This window comes from Tenrec ecaudatus, chromosome 8, assembly GCF_050624435.1.
Source record: "Tenrec ecaudatus isolate mTenEca1 chromosome 8, mTenEca1.hap1, whole genome shotgun sequence".
NCBI lineage: Eukaryota > Metazoa > Chordata > Mammalia > Afrosoricida > Tenrecidae > Tenrec > Tenrec ecaudatus.
The window spans coordinates 8,543,105-8,558,185 of record NC_134537.1 but is presented as its reverse complement, the minus strand read 5'-3'; the positions used below and the strand labels follow the sequence as shown (position 1 = coordinate 8,558,185).

The following is a 15,081-nucleotide window of genomic DNA, read 5'->3' as shown; positions in this document are numbered from 1 at the left end:
TGCATGGCCTCCACGGAGACTGACAGAGGCCTGGCAGGGCCTGGCACCAGAGTGGACCTGCGGAAGCCCTCAGGCAGCACAGGAGAATGAACAAGGCACCGGACTCTCTGGCTGGGCCCCCGAGGATCCAGATGGCGAGTCTTCCGCCCCAGGTCCACCTGACTGCTGCAAGTCCCAGAAGACACCTCTCCCTGCTGCTAGCCCACCCACCACCCACAGTCCCGGGGCTCCTCCCCATGCAGCGGCAGTCCTCCACCATCTCTCCCCAGGCCCACTTCCTGAGAAATCGGAAACCTTCGGACCTGGGCTGGGCTGGGCTGGGCTGGGCTTGCTGGCATTGACTTTGGCTCCGGGGCTGGGTGTTCTGAGTAAACCTACAGGACTGGCAGAATCATAAAGACAAATTCAGACGCGTTCTAGTCCCTCGTGGCCACTGGTTCCCGAGTGGACGACACCAGGCCAGCGTGCTTCTTTCTGTCAAGCAACCGCGCGGAGACAAACAGCCCGCCGCAGCCACCTCTGAACTCCCCTCTCACTTGAACGAGCATGGGCATCGATCAGGGGCTCTGTCGATTTCGTGAGGATCTCGCAAGCAGTAGGCCAAACTCAAGTCACCCAACACTTCCTTTCCAAAGGCCCCTTGGCCCTGCTCCGGTAGGATTCAGTCCACACATCCTGTAACGTAGAAGAAGAACATTCCTCTAGCTGTCGTGTGTAAAGGAAAGCAGCGTGTCATAAAATGTGTACCTGTTCAGGCACAGTGGCAACAGGAGATAAAGCACCATGTGCAGGTTGCACCTGGCACTATAAATGCCGGGAAGTCAACCATCACCGGCGTACTGCTGTCGGCAGCATGATTTTGCAAACCGTCAGACAGTGGTGCTATGTAAGGTTCAGGACCAAACAAAGCGTGGTCCTCGCTCCCTTGGCCAGGCCACTGCATTCTTGGAAAGCACTTTTGTATGTTGGAGCAGCCCGGTAAGTACTGGGTGTGCCAAAGTCCCCTGGTGGTGCCAACAGTTAGCACCTGATGACCGGCCTGAAGGTTGGCGGTTTGAGGCCACCCAGCAGCACCACGGAAGAAGGGCCTGGCGACCTACTTCCACAAAGATCACAGTCCAGAAAGGTCCCGTGGAGCCGCACCGCTCCGTAACACCTGAAGTTGCTCTGAGTTGGCATCAACCGGTGTGGTATTGAGGGGTTTGGGTACAGGTGCAGTGAGGAAGCAGTTAGGTTCTGGCCGGGACAAATGGTTTTCGCCCACATAATTCTCCTCCGCTGGCTCCTTTGAAAGTCATGTCAGATAATCCACCCTTGTGTGACCACCTAGGTTTCCCTGGTACCCACCCATCAGGCGTCTGACTGTGCACCAGGAGGAGGAGGAGAACGGGTTCCTGTGGGCTCCCCAGGCAGAAGGCACACAGCGGCCAGGCTCACCGCATGCCCTCTGCCTTCACCTCACAGGCTGTGGCAAGATGTGGGACAACCTCACCTGCTGGCCAGCCACCCCTCTCGGCGAGGTGGTCATCGTGGGCTGCCCCTCCATCTTCAAACTCTTTTCCTCCAGTCATGGTAAGACACAGGGGCTGGAGGGAGGGGGCCCGATGGTGTGCGTGGAGCCTCCGGAGGGGGCTTCGCCCATCTCAAGGGATGGGAGGGCAAAGGAGGCCGGTGTGATTGGGCTATCAGTGGTGCCCTGGGAGAGCTGGGTCTTTGAAGGACCTGTGGGATTTGATTAGCTCTTCAGGAAAAGATAAGTGTGTGGGCAGGGCTCGCTAAATATTTGCGCAGTGATTGATAACCGATTGATTGACGGGTACTTGATTCAATGGTGGTTCCCACGTTCCCATTGTCTTGGGCTGGTCGAGATTCTGTCACTAGCTTCCTGGGACGGATGAGCGTTGGGCCTCGTTGGGGCTGTAACTGCGCCTGGCTTACACCCCTTGCTGTGTGCTGCTTAAGCGGATGTCTGCGTGTACGGCAGCAAAAAAGAAGGTGAAGCTCTTTAGGAAGTGGGTTTTCTTGCTCTTGAGTCTAAAGAGACTTCCTGCTAGCGTGTACTCAGCCCTTCTTGTATCCCATGCAAAGTGACTGAGCACCTACTAAGGTACCTCTGGGCTGGGCGGCCAAGCCCTGTCGAGGCTGGGGACAGAACACCACCTTCGAGGTCCCCATCTGCACTCACAGAGCTGAGGTTCTCGCTGGGGAGCGGTTTAGCAAGCCCACAGGGAGCTATTTCGTCATAAACAGTAAGAAGTGCCAGGAGGGAGAGTAATGCAGTTGAACAAGCAGGGGACTGCTAACCACAAGGTCCGCAGTTCAAACCCAGCAGCTACTCCATGAGGAAGAGGATGAGGCTGTCTGTTCCCGTCAAGAGTTACTGCCTTGGGCACCCTGTTTGGGCTCCCTATGAGTCAGAATCGACCTGATGGCAGGAGAGGATACGTAAGGCCATTGGCATTCAGTCTCTCTGAGGAAGTGACATTGAGCTGTCCCCTGAAGACCTGAGGGTGAGAAGGAGCCACCCTCCCTGGGCTCCCCAGATACCATGGGGGTTGGGGGGAGGGATAGAGAGTAATATCTAATGGCCCAGGCACTCAAGGAAACTCAAGGTTGGTGTGGCTGAAACTGAGAGCTCCAGATTCTGTACTCAAAGGCTCTCGGGTAAACCAGAAGCCCCTGTCAGCAGACAGACAGACAGACAGGAGATGGTGATGGTTGAGCTCGGAGCCCATCCACAGTGGAAGAGAGACTTGTCTATGGAGTGAACGTGGGACAAAGCCAGGAGGACAGTAGACTCAACCGTGGTGGCCACCCAGCTTTGGGTATAATGAACTGGGGGAGGAAGGGGCAGGACTGGGGTGGGGAGGAGGGGAGGATAGGTGAGGAGGACTAAGAGGAGAGTGTTGGAAAGGAGGAAGATTGGGAGGGGGACTCTCTCCCAAGGAGCAGGCATGGGCTGCAGACAATAGGGAGAGGAGCGGAGCAGGTGGGAAGGTTGGTAAGGAATAGGACAAAGGGGGGCCATTGATGAGAGGTGGGGCGTAAGAATTCAGAGCAGCGGTTCTCAAACTGTGGGCCAAGGCCCCTTTGGGGTCAAACAACCCTTTCACAGGGGTCGCCTGATTCATCACAGTCACAAAATGACAGTGATGAAGTTGCAACGAAAATCATGTTATGGTTGGGGGGTCACCACCATATGAGGAACTGGATGAAAGGGCCACGGCCTTAGGAAGGGTGAGAACCACTGCTTCAGAGGGTGAGCCCAGGGTGAGCACAAAGACGGCTGGGCCCCATTCTGGGGTTCTTCCCCTTCTGGACCTCAGTCTCCAAGTTTGTGGGGTGGGGGTGGGAGGTAGACCCAATCATTTCTCTGGAGTGGACTGTATTGTCCTTCCTGTGCCCTCCAGTGGTGGGTGCTGCCACCTGAGCCTGGAAGGAGAGACCTCTTTGACCCAGGTCCTCCCTAAGGTTTGCCATAATCACCCAGGTCAACCCCCACCTCGCCTGGCCTCCTGCAGGCAGCTCAGTGAGTACTTCGGTGCTAGCCAGGCAGGGTCAGTGGATGGCTGCAGTGATGGGCAGCCTGGGGGCAGGGTGGGGGCAGCAGAAGACTTGTCTCCGGGGACTTTCCCTTTGCCCCGTGTAGCTAGCTCATGTGGACAGAGAAGAGGCTGCCAAGGAAGGAAACCAGGCCAACGCAATACCTCTTCCTGCCCTCCCCCAGGGCCCTGCACTAGAAAGAGCCCCAGCCCCAGGGACGGCCCCTGCCTGCTGTCCTTTCTGTCCTCTCACTGTTCCTCACTTCCTCCTGCATAAAGTGGGGTGACAAGAATTTCTTGTGGTGAGTCACCACATCATAAGAGTTTCTGGACTTAAAAAAAAAACACCAGACTCACTGCTGTCAAGTCATAGAGAGATCCTTTCATGAGTCCTGGGGTGGAGGGAGGATTCTTTGTTGGCTTATCCATTGTCCATTCAGGATGGGAGAAGGGGGGCCTCCTTAGCTGACCTGTCCCTTTCCTATAGCTGTGGGGCAGGACTTCAGGGAGCATGGCTGCCCCAAAGCCTCTGTCTGAGCATGTTTCTGACCCCCAAGACCCTGCAGGGACTTGCAACCCGCTCCCCTTGCACATGCAGCCAGAAGCCCGTTTCTCCACTGATGAGAGAGGAGCTGTGTCCTTAACAGTGGGTCTCCCTCACCCAACGGTTATCTCCAGCACCTCTGAGCCCTACTGGGTATGGAGGTAACCCAGACCCAAGGCCCCAGGCAGGCTGACCAAGGAAGACTAGGCCAACCCAGCCAGATGGCTACCATCTAACCCACAGCACAAAGAAAGCCCCCTGCCACTCCGGCACACTAGCACTCCACAGCCTGAGGCCAGTCCAGCCTCTGTCTGTGACAAGGGGCAGCCAGAGGCAAGTGTCAGATGTTCTTCTGTGATAAGGACCCAGGCTGGTGTGTGACCAGTTTATACTGCACCTAGGATCAGGTATAAGGCACCCTGGTGGCATAGTGCAGTGGTTCTCAACCTCCCTAAGGCTGCGACCCTTTCATACAGTTCCTCATGTTGTGGTAACCCACACCCCCCCAAACATAAAATTGTTTTTGTTCCTACTTCATTACTGTCATTTTGCTACTCTTATGAATCATCATGTAAATATCTGATATGCAGGATGTATTTTCATCGTTAAAAATTGAACACAAAATCGTGATTCATCACAAAAACAATATGTAATTATTTTTTATTAGGAATTTTTTAAAACATTTTATTAGGGACTCATACAACTCTTATCACAATCCATACATACATCACTTGTATAAAGCACATTGTAGTTATATATTGTGAAATATTTACTTCTAATGACAAATGAAATTCTGTCTTGAAACATGGTGTAGCATGGGTAACAGTCTTAATATAACAACAGTGAACTATATTGCCACATTTTGCAACTGTATTCTTAAAAAGTCAAGGTCAGTGTGAAGGTTGAGATAGCTTCTTTCTCACCAGATCAGCATATCTTCACGTGGGTGGATCCACATGGATCCACCTGGAGATGGATAGAGGATCGATATCTCGGTTCCTAAGACCTTCAAAAATATGTGCTTTCCGATGGGGTTAGGTGATCCCTGTGAAAGGGTCGTTCAACCCCCAAAGGGGTCTTGAGCCACAGGTTGAGAACCGCTGGCATAGTGGGTTATGTGTTAGATGACTCATCGTTAAGGTCAGCAGTTCAAACCCACTAGCCACTAATAGGGAGAAAGATGAGGCTTTCTGCTCCCGTAAAGATTGTTCAACCTTGGAAGCCCCACGGGGCAGTTCTAGTCTACCCTGTAGGGTTGTTGTGAGTCAGAATCGGCTGGACGGCTGTGAGGGTCAGGTTTGGACCCTATCAAGGCTGAGCTGAGGGACATGGTCTGTCTCTGTCTCCTGTGTCCGCGAGTCCCCTAGTGGTCCTGGAGGGGTCCCCTGCTCCAGGGTCCCCTCTGATGGTCTGAAGACCTGCCTGGCAGCACCAGGAGCTGGTGAGAGTCAGGCTTAGACAACCAGGCTCCATGTCCTATTCCAGAGACTAGGTTTAACCTCTCCATCCTGCCCCAGGCCTCAACGTGAGTCGAAACTGCACAGAAGTAGGCTGGACACAACTGCAGCCCGAATCCTACCGTGGCGCCTGTGGCTTTGATGACAACACGTTCAGCCTGCACCAGGTGGGCCTTGGCACCCTGGAGCACCCCACCCCCGCCCCCCAAGGGATGAGATTGCTATCTGTGTGGGAGCCAGGCTTCCTGAGGCCTGCCCCTTCCCAAGATGCCTCCCTCTCCCAGGCAGCCTATCTGGGGCTAACCTTCTGGCTATCTGCAACAGAGGGAGGGAGGGGCTTTCAGGAAGATGAAGCAGTATCCCTGGGCTAGACTGCCCTGCTGCCTCCTGGGAGCCTCGCTCTAGCCCCAGAGGTGGCAGGGCAGGCAGATGGCATCATGCCCATCACATCCAAGGGGGACCTGGGACGCAGCTCTGGAGGGAACCAGCCTCAGCTACAGCTGCCCCCACTCCCTCCGGCCCCCAGCCCCAGGGCCAGTCAGGGTCAGGGCCAGGACCCAGGCACAGAGCCTGTGGTCCTCAGTCCCTGGGCAGGTTCAGTGTAGGGGATGTGAACTCAGTCTCTAGGGATGGTGATGGGGGCCGCAGTGGAGGGTACCTCAGGTAGCAGCCTCCCTGCCCATTCCCACCCCCCAAACGACCTCCTCAAAGGGAGCTACCACTTCTTCCAAGGAGGCAGCAGCATGGCAGGAGGCTTCTGAAAGCAACCCCCCCCCCAAGCCCGGTGGGGGGGGGGACCTTTACCACTAGCCTCTAACCAGGGGGAGTAGGAGAGAGGGACTGGACAAGGGGACCTGGCCCAGAGACTTGTCGCTGTGAATGCTTAACCATGAGGAGAGTGTGGGGAGAAAGAGCTAACTGTGAAGACCTTAGCAGCCCAGACCTATCTGCCTTATCCCCCACCTCCCTCCCATCCCCTAAAACTCAGATTGCCTGAGAAATTAGCCTGCTGGGCCCAGAGCTGGCCAGCAAAAGGGTGCTGACCCCACGGCTGGAGAGCAAACAAATGCTCCAGCAATGAAACAGAAGGGCCTTCCCCTGGCAAAAGCCCTCCTGAAGGAGCCAGAAGACGGAATTGAAGTCCACTCCCTCCCCCCGACCCTGGGGAGCCATCCTGCCCCGTCCATGGGATCTGGAGTGTTACAGGGGTCAGGCCACTGAAGAAGGCCCCTCAGCCTCTTCATTTACCCAAGGCAAGGCAGGGGGGAGGCGGCGGTGCCTGGGGCACCCCGCCTCTGGAAAACGCCCACGCCCCTCCCAGGAGAGCCCACCCCCACCCAGCCCCTCAGCCCCGCCTCCCTCTAGCAGCAGCAGGCGGCGGCTTTCTACAGCGCTGTGAAGACGGGCTACACCATCGGCTACAGCCTGTCCCTGGCAGCCCTTCTGGTGGCGATGGCTATCTTGAGCTTGTTCAGGTGAGGCCCAGAGCGGGACAGCAGGTCTCCCAGGAGGGCCAGCCACCCCCTCCGGCACGGGGCCCAGCCTGCGCATGCTCCGTCCCCTCCACAGTCGCCCACCCCTCCAAGCAGCACACCCAACTCTGCGCGCACGGAGCTGCCTGGGGGAGAGGGTCCCAGCGGGTGGGGCTACACCTAGGCACTGGGCCCCTGGGGCGGGACCTACATTCTGCCCTACTAGCCCACTTTTGCTGAGAACTCGGAATGGTGTGGGTCGGGGTCGGGGGTCCAAGGCCCCTGCTGCCCCTCCGCCCAGCTCCGCCCCTGACCCCCGACCCCCTTCGCAGGAAGCTGCACTGCACACGGAACTACATCCACATGCACCTCTTCACCTCCTTTATCCTGAGGGCGGCAGCTGTCTTCATCAAAGACTTGGCCCTCTTTGAAAGTGGGGAGTCAGACCCCTGCACTGGTGGCTCGGTGAGGATCCCCAACCCCGCCCTGATGCCCACCCCACTGCCCTCCAAATCCCTCCTCACCTCCCTTCTCCCTCTGTTCCCTCTCTTCTGCCTGCCCCCTCCCCTCCTCTTTCATCTTTGCCCACCTTTCTCCCTTCTTTACCCCTCAAGAGTGGTCAACACCTCCCACCACCACCATCCCCTCTTGACAGCTCCTCAAACCCCACCCCTGCTGCTGGGCCTTTGCCATACCCTCCCCCCCACCCCACCCCACTTCTGTTGTCAACACCTTGGGGAACTCCCTGACTCACTTGCAAAGACTTCCAACATCCCAACTCTGCCTAAGGCTCTGTTCAGCATGCCTCACTTCCAGCGCTGCACACACACACACACACACACACACACACACATACACACACCAATTGCCCTCTGGGTGGTGAGGTTCACGTGCAGACACGCATGCCACCCTCATCTCCTGCTCTTCTCCTGCGGTCAGTCCAGTCTGGGCCTTCCAATGGGAGGGAGACCAAGGGACCGTCTAATGACTTCACCCCTGTGGCTAAGGGGTCCCTCTCTCAGTGAGTACCAGCTCATCATCAGAGAGTGTCCACGGATCCCAGGGCCTACCCCAAGCTCGGGCCAGAGACCAGGCCTGGCTCTGGCCCATTCCTTCTGGTTAAGGAGTCCTTGCCATCCCCGGTGACCCCAGAGCCACACAAGATGCCCAGAGTCAACCGTACCTTCTCCCCCCAGGAACAAACCTCCGATGCATCTCAACAGTGGGGAAAGGGAACCCCAGAAAGCAGCAGTGGCCATTCCCATCACTCCTCAGAGGGTCTGGGCTCCCGATCAGATGGGTGGGATTGAGCCCAGGAGCCAGGGAGCACCCTTCATTCGAGGATCATCACGGAGACCAGCTTCCCAACTCATTTGTGTCTCTGAGAAACTTTTCTAGGGTAGAGAAAGCACAGATCGTTGGCCTGTTAGAGGGTTGACTTATTCTTGTTGGAAAGCAAATGGGGGGGGGGGGAGGGTAGAATAAGAAAATAAAAGAGAGAGAGCGAGAGAATGAAAGTGGCTGTATCCAGAGAGACCGACCTTTACTCTGGGGAGGGCTGTCCTATCAGAGAAAACAGGCTGCTTTCCGAGGCTCTCGAAGCCCAGGGTGAGAAACCATGTTCTGGGTTAAGGGAGGAGAGGGAGCTAGAAGCTTCCGGCAAGGGGGGGGGGGTCTTTAAGGCCTGACTCAGAGAATCTGTGTTCAATGGGAATGGAAAGCTGTTCCTGAGGGAGTTCGGAGGACCCTGAAGATCTCCCATTTGTGCCATGGGGGCCAGCCGGAGCCCCTAGATTGCCCCACTCAGGGGCCTTGCTGACTCCTCTGTCATGCTCATCCACTTTTCTGCTCTGGGAAGACTGACCGCCCACCTCTCTTCTCTTCCTTTCCACTGCCTGCTTCTCAGTCCCTAGCTCTGCTCAGCCACATCCCTCTGGCTCCCCATCAGAGTCCATGGCACCATGAAACCAGTACACTCTTGCAAACTCAAGCAAAAACTCTCCCTTATGCCTCTTCCAGTATCCTCCATTCTAACAGGAAGAAGATGCATGGCTTGGTTGGCCAGGGCATGGTTAAGCAGATGAGTAGATGTGTGGAAGACTGAGTAAGGTTGAAGAGATGATAGGAATTGGGGTCGGTGGGTAGACAGATGGATGAAAGGATGGATGGGTGGTTAAGTGGGTAGACAGATGGATGGGTGGATGACAGGATGGATGGGCGGTTAAGTGGGTGGGTTTCAAGCAGGTGTCTAGTAGATGAGTAAGTAGGTGAATGGAGACATAGGTGGGCAGGTGGATTCACAGGCGAGAAGATGAAAACATGATGGGTAAGTGAGTGAGTGAGTTGGTAATGCATGTCTGGTGAAGAAGTAGACGGCTAGGTAGGTGAATGGATGGTTGGATGGGGCTGTGGATAGATGGATACACAGAGGAGAAGGTAAAAAAGACAATGAGTGGACAACTAACATCGCCAACGTCTCCCAAAGCATCCGATGCTCAAAATCAGGGATGATGGGGACATCACAGAAGCCTTTTAAAGGAAAGAATACAAGGCAAGCAGATGTCATTGGCTGCCCCTCAGAGAGAGATGTGGGAAGGAGAGGCAGGGACCCCGGCCAGCGTCTTCCTTGCCCCTCTTCCTTATAGGTGGGCTGTAAGGCAGCCGTGGTCTTGTTCCAGTATTGTGTCATGGCCAACTTCTTCTGGCTGCTGGTGGAGGGACTCTACCTGCACACCCTGCTCGCCGTCTCCTTCTTCTCCGAGCGGAAGTACTTCTGGGGGTACATAGTCATCGGCTGGGGTATGGTACCCGGGAGGGCTGCCAAGCAGTGGGACATAGTGGGCAGGGCTGGGGAGCTCACTTGGGGAAGGGGGCCAGCCCAGCCCTCAAACTTAATGATCTGCTGGGCTGTAGGTTTGCTGATAGGGCTCTTGACCAAAGGTAAATCCTGGTTCCCAAATGTCTGAGCCCTGGCAGGTGCCCGGAGACTGCACCTAAGGGGACGGACAAGGTCTGGGGGCATCCTCTCATGTCCCCCTTCAGCATCTCTCCCACCACCACCCCTGAACAGAAAGGGCCATTGGTTGTCCAGAAGGTGCATTTGTCAAAATTGGAGGAAGACCCTTGAGGGCAGTGGTTCTCAACCTTCCTGATGCCCGGACCCTTTAATGCAGTTCCTTGTGCTGTGGTGACCCCCAACCATGAAATTATTTTCGTTGCAACTTCATTACTGTCATTTTGCTACTGTTGGGCAACCCCAGGGAAAGGGTCATTCGATCTCCAAAGGGGTCGCGACCCACAGGTTGAGAACTGCTGTTCTAGGTGGACAGAGCCAAGAGCTTAAGTAGCCGCAGGTGTCGGTCTGAATCCTGCCTCTTCTCTCTCCCTCCCTCCCTGTCTCCGGCATTGTCCTTCTGGTCCATCTCTCTCACCCCCCTGTCCCCACCTGCTCCTGGGTCCTCCCCTCGCTTTCTCTCTCCTCTGACCCTGACAGGGGTCCCCAGCACCTTCATAATGGTATGGACCATCGTCAGGATCTACTTGGAGGATTATGGGTAAGCCCCGGCTTGGCAGGGCCAGCAATACAACACTGGTTCCAGGAGGAGGGCTGCAACTGAAGGGCACCCTGCCCAGGGTAGCAACGGACTCTGCCCAGGGCCTGCCCCGTTGGTGCTCCCCCTGGCTATGGACAAGCCCTCTCTTTCTCCCTCACCATCCCTGCCCAGGTGCTGGGACACCATCAGCTCCTCCCTGTGGTGGATCATCAAGACCCCCATCCTCACCTCCATCTTGGTAAGGCCTCCTCCTACCACTTAGAGATGGGGAAACTGAGACCCACAGGACAGAGGCAGCTCTCCTCAAGTCAGGGCCCTGGTAGCAAGGTGGGCTCTGCACTGGGCTGCTGGCCTCAAGGTCAGCAGTCAGAAACCACCAGCTACCCCGAAGAATAAAGAGGAGGCTTTCTACTCCCATAAAGAGTTACAGTCTCGGAAGCCCACAAGGCAGTTCTACCTTGTCCTATGGGGTCGCAATGAGTCAGAATCGACTCGGTGGTAGTGAGTTGTCACCTCAAGTCATAGAAGAATTGGTGTCTAAGATCAGAACTCAACCCCAGGCTTCCCACTGCCCGAGACCAAAGTGAGCTCCTGACTGGCTGTGGAGAGGGGGCCGAATCTCAGGGGCCAGGGGCAAGTGAGATGGGAGGGCAGCAGGGACCTGAGGAAGAAAGCAGCTCATTATCAGCCCCGGGGGGTGGATGCCTCTGTCTCCCAATCTCCTGACCACCACCCCACCCACCAGGTGAACTTCATCTTGTTCATGTGCATCATCCGAATCCTGGTTCAGAAACTGCGGCCCCCAGACATCGGCAAGAAAGATAGCTGTGCCTACTCGTGAGTGTGGGCCCAGTGCCTTGACCTCTCCCAGCACCCCGACCCCAAGGTCCTCAAATCAGCCCTAATACTTACCAGACTGCCTCCCAGGCCCAGGTCTGTTTCTCCTAGACTCACCACGCTGGTGATCTAGGGGTTCAGACGACAGCAGGTACCCTGTGTCCCATTCACACCATGGCCCCAGGGCCTGGCATATGCCTGACACTGACCCCACAAGTAGACAAATGTCCTGGGGGAGGGACATTTACAGACACAGCCATGCTCAGGACTCCGTATGCCCCCGCCATAAGAAAGACGGCCACAGCTGACTGGGTGCTCGGGACTCAGTGTCCCCAGTCCTAAGAAGGACATCCACTACAGTTGACTGGCTGCCAGCCGCGGGCTAAGGTATTTCCATGTATTTCACTGCATTTCATCCACATAGCCGCCCTCCCCCCACCCATGTGAAAAAAATCCCCATTTTACCCATGAGGAAGCTGATAGGCATTCCCTCTTCCTCAGCAGAGCGCCTGCCCATCTCCACAGGGCAGACGGGTGGTATCAATGTGACAGTGCAGCATGGTGGGGGCTGCTCTCTGTGGTTGGGTGGGGGGGTTGCTAGAGAAATAAGTGGGCGTTCTTGGGAGCAACAAGGCGAGCAGGGAGACTGGCAGAAACATGAAGATGGGGGAGGCGGGTGGTGGGCGGGGGTGGAGGGGTTTGCACACCCAGGAGACTGGTTGGTAACCATGCTGTGCAGATGAGACAGGCCTGGGCCATTCCACAAGGGTCTTCCCGCCCTGCATTCTAGAAGTTTCTCTGGGCCTGATTCCTCCTTCAGAGATGTCTGGCACTGCTGCATTTGGGCTTCTATCTGGAACGTTGTGAAGGGTCGGCTCTGACACGGCTGGGACTCACATTCCTCAGGGGGCAGAATTCTCCCCTGCGGGGGGAGCAGCTGCAACTCCTGTCTCAGCCTGCTATATCCCGGGGGTCAGCACAGCGGGGGCCCACACACGCTCATCCTCTCCTTTCTTTGGGGGACCTTGTTTGCCCAATGCACAATCACTCAGAGCTGCTTGCATCCAGGGTAGGGGAGTTGGTCATCAGCAGGGCTGTGTGGGCGAGATGGAAATTGAACAGCTGTCTGCAGGCAGAAGGGGGGTGGGTAGAAGGTGGGGCACCCCCTCCCCACAGAGGCACTGTCAGCTCCCACTCTCCTCCTCCCCATAAGCTTTCACTTTAAAGAAAATCTCCATCTGTCAGCCTCAGGCAGGCAGGATAGGTTTGCAGCCATCTGGAGAGGGGGGATCTTGGGGTGGCTGGGATCCACAATCAGGATGCCCTGGAAGGCAAAGCCAGCTCCTCTGTTCCCAGCTGGCTGTGGGGCCTCAGGCCTAGGGCACAGCCTCACGGGTAGACTGCCAAGGCAGGAGAGATAGAAGCAGAGACACCCCCCAGCGCCCACGCCAGGGTTCTCCCAACAGGAAACCAATAGGCCCACACTCCTTGGACCAGCTATGAGATCAGGTGGGTGGGAAGCCTAAGCCAGGATGAAGCCCTGCTCCGGGGGAGAGGGACAATTCATTTGGAGTGGATTCCGACTCTGCCGAGCACACAGGCTGGTGAGGGGTGTACGATTTGTGTGCCGGAGGGTGCGATCCCTGAGAAGGTGGTGACCCCTGGAGATGTCAGTAGATACAACAGGACCCTGAGTCTTCCCTGGTGACCAAGTGCCAGCTGGGTGCCCGTCACCCTACCCAGTGTCCTTGGGCACATGTAGCCAGAGCCCCTGTTTGAAAGGCTTCCTTCCCAGAAGTCAGTGGCCTCCCGTCAGAAACGGGAGCCTCAAGGGTGCACGGTACTTCACCGCAGTCAGAACAGGGGCGATTGCAGGATCTGCCAGCTGCCCAGGTTGAGAGTACATGGACACGTGTTATACAGATGGGGAAAGTGAGGCCAGAGAAGGAAGAATGGGGATCTCCTGTGGCCTGAGGCTATCATTAGCTGCTGCAGTGTCTGAGCCTCCACTTCTCGGTATCCCCAGAGCCTCTGTTCTATAGCCTCACCGCTTGAGCGCTTGAACGAGGGGCTCCTTCTGGCGCTTCCTTCCAGTTCAGGAGGGGTGGCAGGGAGCCAAGTCTGTCCTCACAAGTCTGAGTCCTTGTCTCCATCTTCTAGACCCCCGTGCCCAGCTGCCCCATACACCAGGCCCAATCTTCCCTAGCCAGGCGGACACACAGACCCACTGACTGCCCTTTTCCCTGTCCCCCAGGAGGCTGGCCAAGTCCACGCTCCTGCTGATCCCCCTGTTTGGCGTCCACTACATCATGTTCGCCTTCTTCCCCGACAACTTTAAGGCTGAAGTGAAATTGGTCTTCGAGCTCGTCGTGGGCTCTTTCCAGGTAGGAACTGTTGGTGGAAGGCTGCCTTTCGCTCAGGCCTTTAAGTGACTTCCACCTGGGCCCCTCCCTTAACACCTGTAGTGTGTTTCACCGGGGGGGGGGGGGGGGGGGGGGAGGCAGGGCAGGGCAGCGCAGTCTCCTCCACCTCCCTCTTGCCTCTTTGCTCCCAGGGCTTTCTTGTGGCCATCCTCTACTGCTTCCTCAATGGTGAGGTAAGTCCCCCCCCCCAGACCTCGAGGGTGGGGGGCACTGAAATTCCAATGGGAGGCCGTGCCCAACAAAGACAAGACGGGTCAAATTTTGCAAGCCCACCCGCCCGCCCACCCGTGGTTCTCAGCCTAGCAGCCTCCCCGTGACCGACCGACCGGGGACCATGTGAAAAATGCAGCATTTTGAGCTGACTCCAGCCTTGCAGGCTCAGAATTGGAAAAGGAATGAAGCCCCCACCCTCACCGCCAAACTTCCGGCACAGATAAGAGTTTGGGGAGCATCTTGTTGACTGGCGGTGGGGGTGAGGGAGGACGGGAGGGCCACCAAGCAAGGGCTGAGCTGCTGCTAGGAGACACAGAATGTGTGCGCCCAAACCAAATGCGCTGCCTCGCTCCATTCTAACTCAGAGTGACCCTGCAGGGCCTGTGGGGTTCTGAGACCATAATTTATGGGAGCTGAAAGCCTCCTTCCTAGTCTGCGGCCCCAAATCTAAAGCCCTAGTCCCAATCCCCAAAGCAGCAGCCAGGGCTCTCCGGTGTGACCCCCAGAGAAGGATATGATTGGCTGGCTCAGTGTCCCAAATCAAGAGCTGCCTAATCAGCAGCAGAGGGCGCACCAGGGCGGGGCCTGACCTCCCGTCCTTCTCCCAGGTGCAGGCTGAGCTTCGACGGAAGTGGCGGCGCTGGCACCTCCAGGGCTTCCGAAGCTGCAACTCCAAATTCCAGCACCCTTCGGGAGGTAGCAACGGTGCCACCTGCAGCACCCAGGTCTCCATGCTGACTCGCGTCAGCCCGGGTGCGCGCCGCTCCTCCAGCTTCCAGGCCGAGGGCTCTCTGCTCTGACCCCGTTGGCCGGCGGTGCAGGGTGGCCTTCCCCCTCTTCCAGCCACCCCCCTAGGTGGCACTGGGGACGGAGGTCTTCCCGGGAGCTGCCGGACTCAGCTCTGAGTTCAGAGGCAGCCCTGGTGTCCCACCTTCCTGGTGTGCCTAGCTGACGGGAAGGTGCACCGATGGGCCCTGTGCCAGGGCAGGGGATCTTCATACCTTATCCTGGTCCTGGGTGTCTCTCCTGACCAAAAGAT

General features: G+C 56.9%; 1 protein-coding gene across 1 annotated transcript in view; it reads left to right on the top strand.

Moving 5' to 3' along the window:
* Positions 1 to 14,842, top strand: part of VIPR1 (vasoactive intestinal peptide receptor 1) — a 32,642-nt gene extending 17,800 nt beyond the window's left edge. The window contains exons 4-14 of the mRNA XM_075555858.1: positions 1,465 to 1,572; positions 5,604 to 5,710; positions 6,912 to 7,018; positions 7,348 to 7,480; positions 9,661 to 9,814; positions 10,509 to 10,569; positions 10,741 to 10,807; positions 11,315 to 11,406; positions 13,661 to 13,790; positions 13,961 to 14,002; positions 14,651 to 14,842. Of these exons, the coding sequence (XP_075411973.1) occupies positions 1,465 to 1,572; positions 5,604 to 5,710; positions 6,912 to 7,018; positions 7,348 to 7,480; positions 9,661 to 9,814; positions 10,509 to 10,569; positions 10,741 to 10,807; positions 11,315 to 11,406; positions 13,661 to 13,790; positions 13,961 to 14,002; positions 14,651 to 14,842 (1,193 nt within the window). The remainder of the gene's footprint in view (positions 1 to 1,464; positions 1,573 to 5,603; positions 5,711 to 6,911; positions 7,019 to 7,347; positions 7,481 to 9,660; positions 9,815 to 10,508; positions 10,570 to 10,740; positions 10,808 to 11,314; positions 11,407 to 13,660; positions 13,791 to 13,960; positions 14,003 to 14,650) is intronic.
* The last annotated feature ends 239 nt before the right edge of the window (positions 14,843 to 15,081 follow it).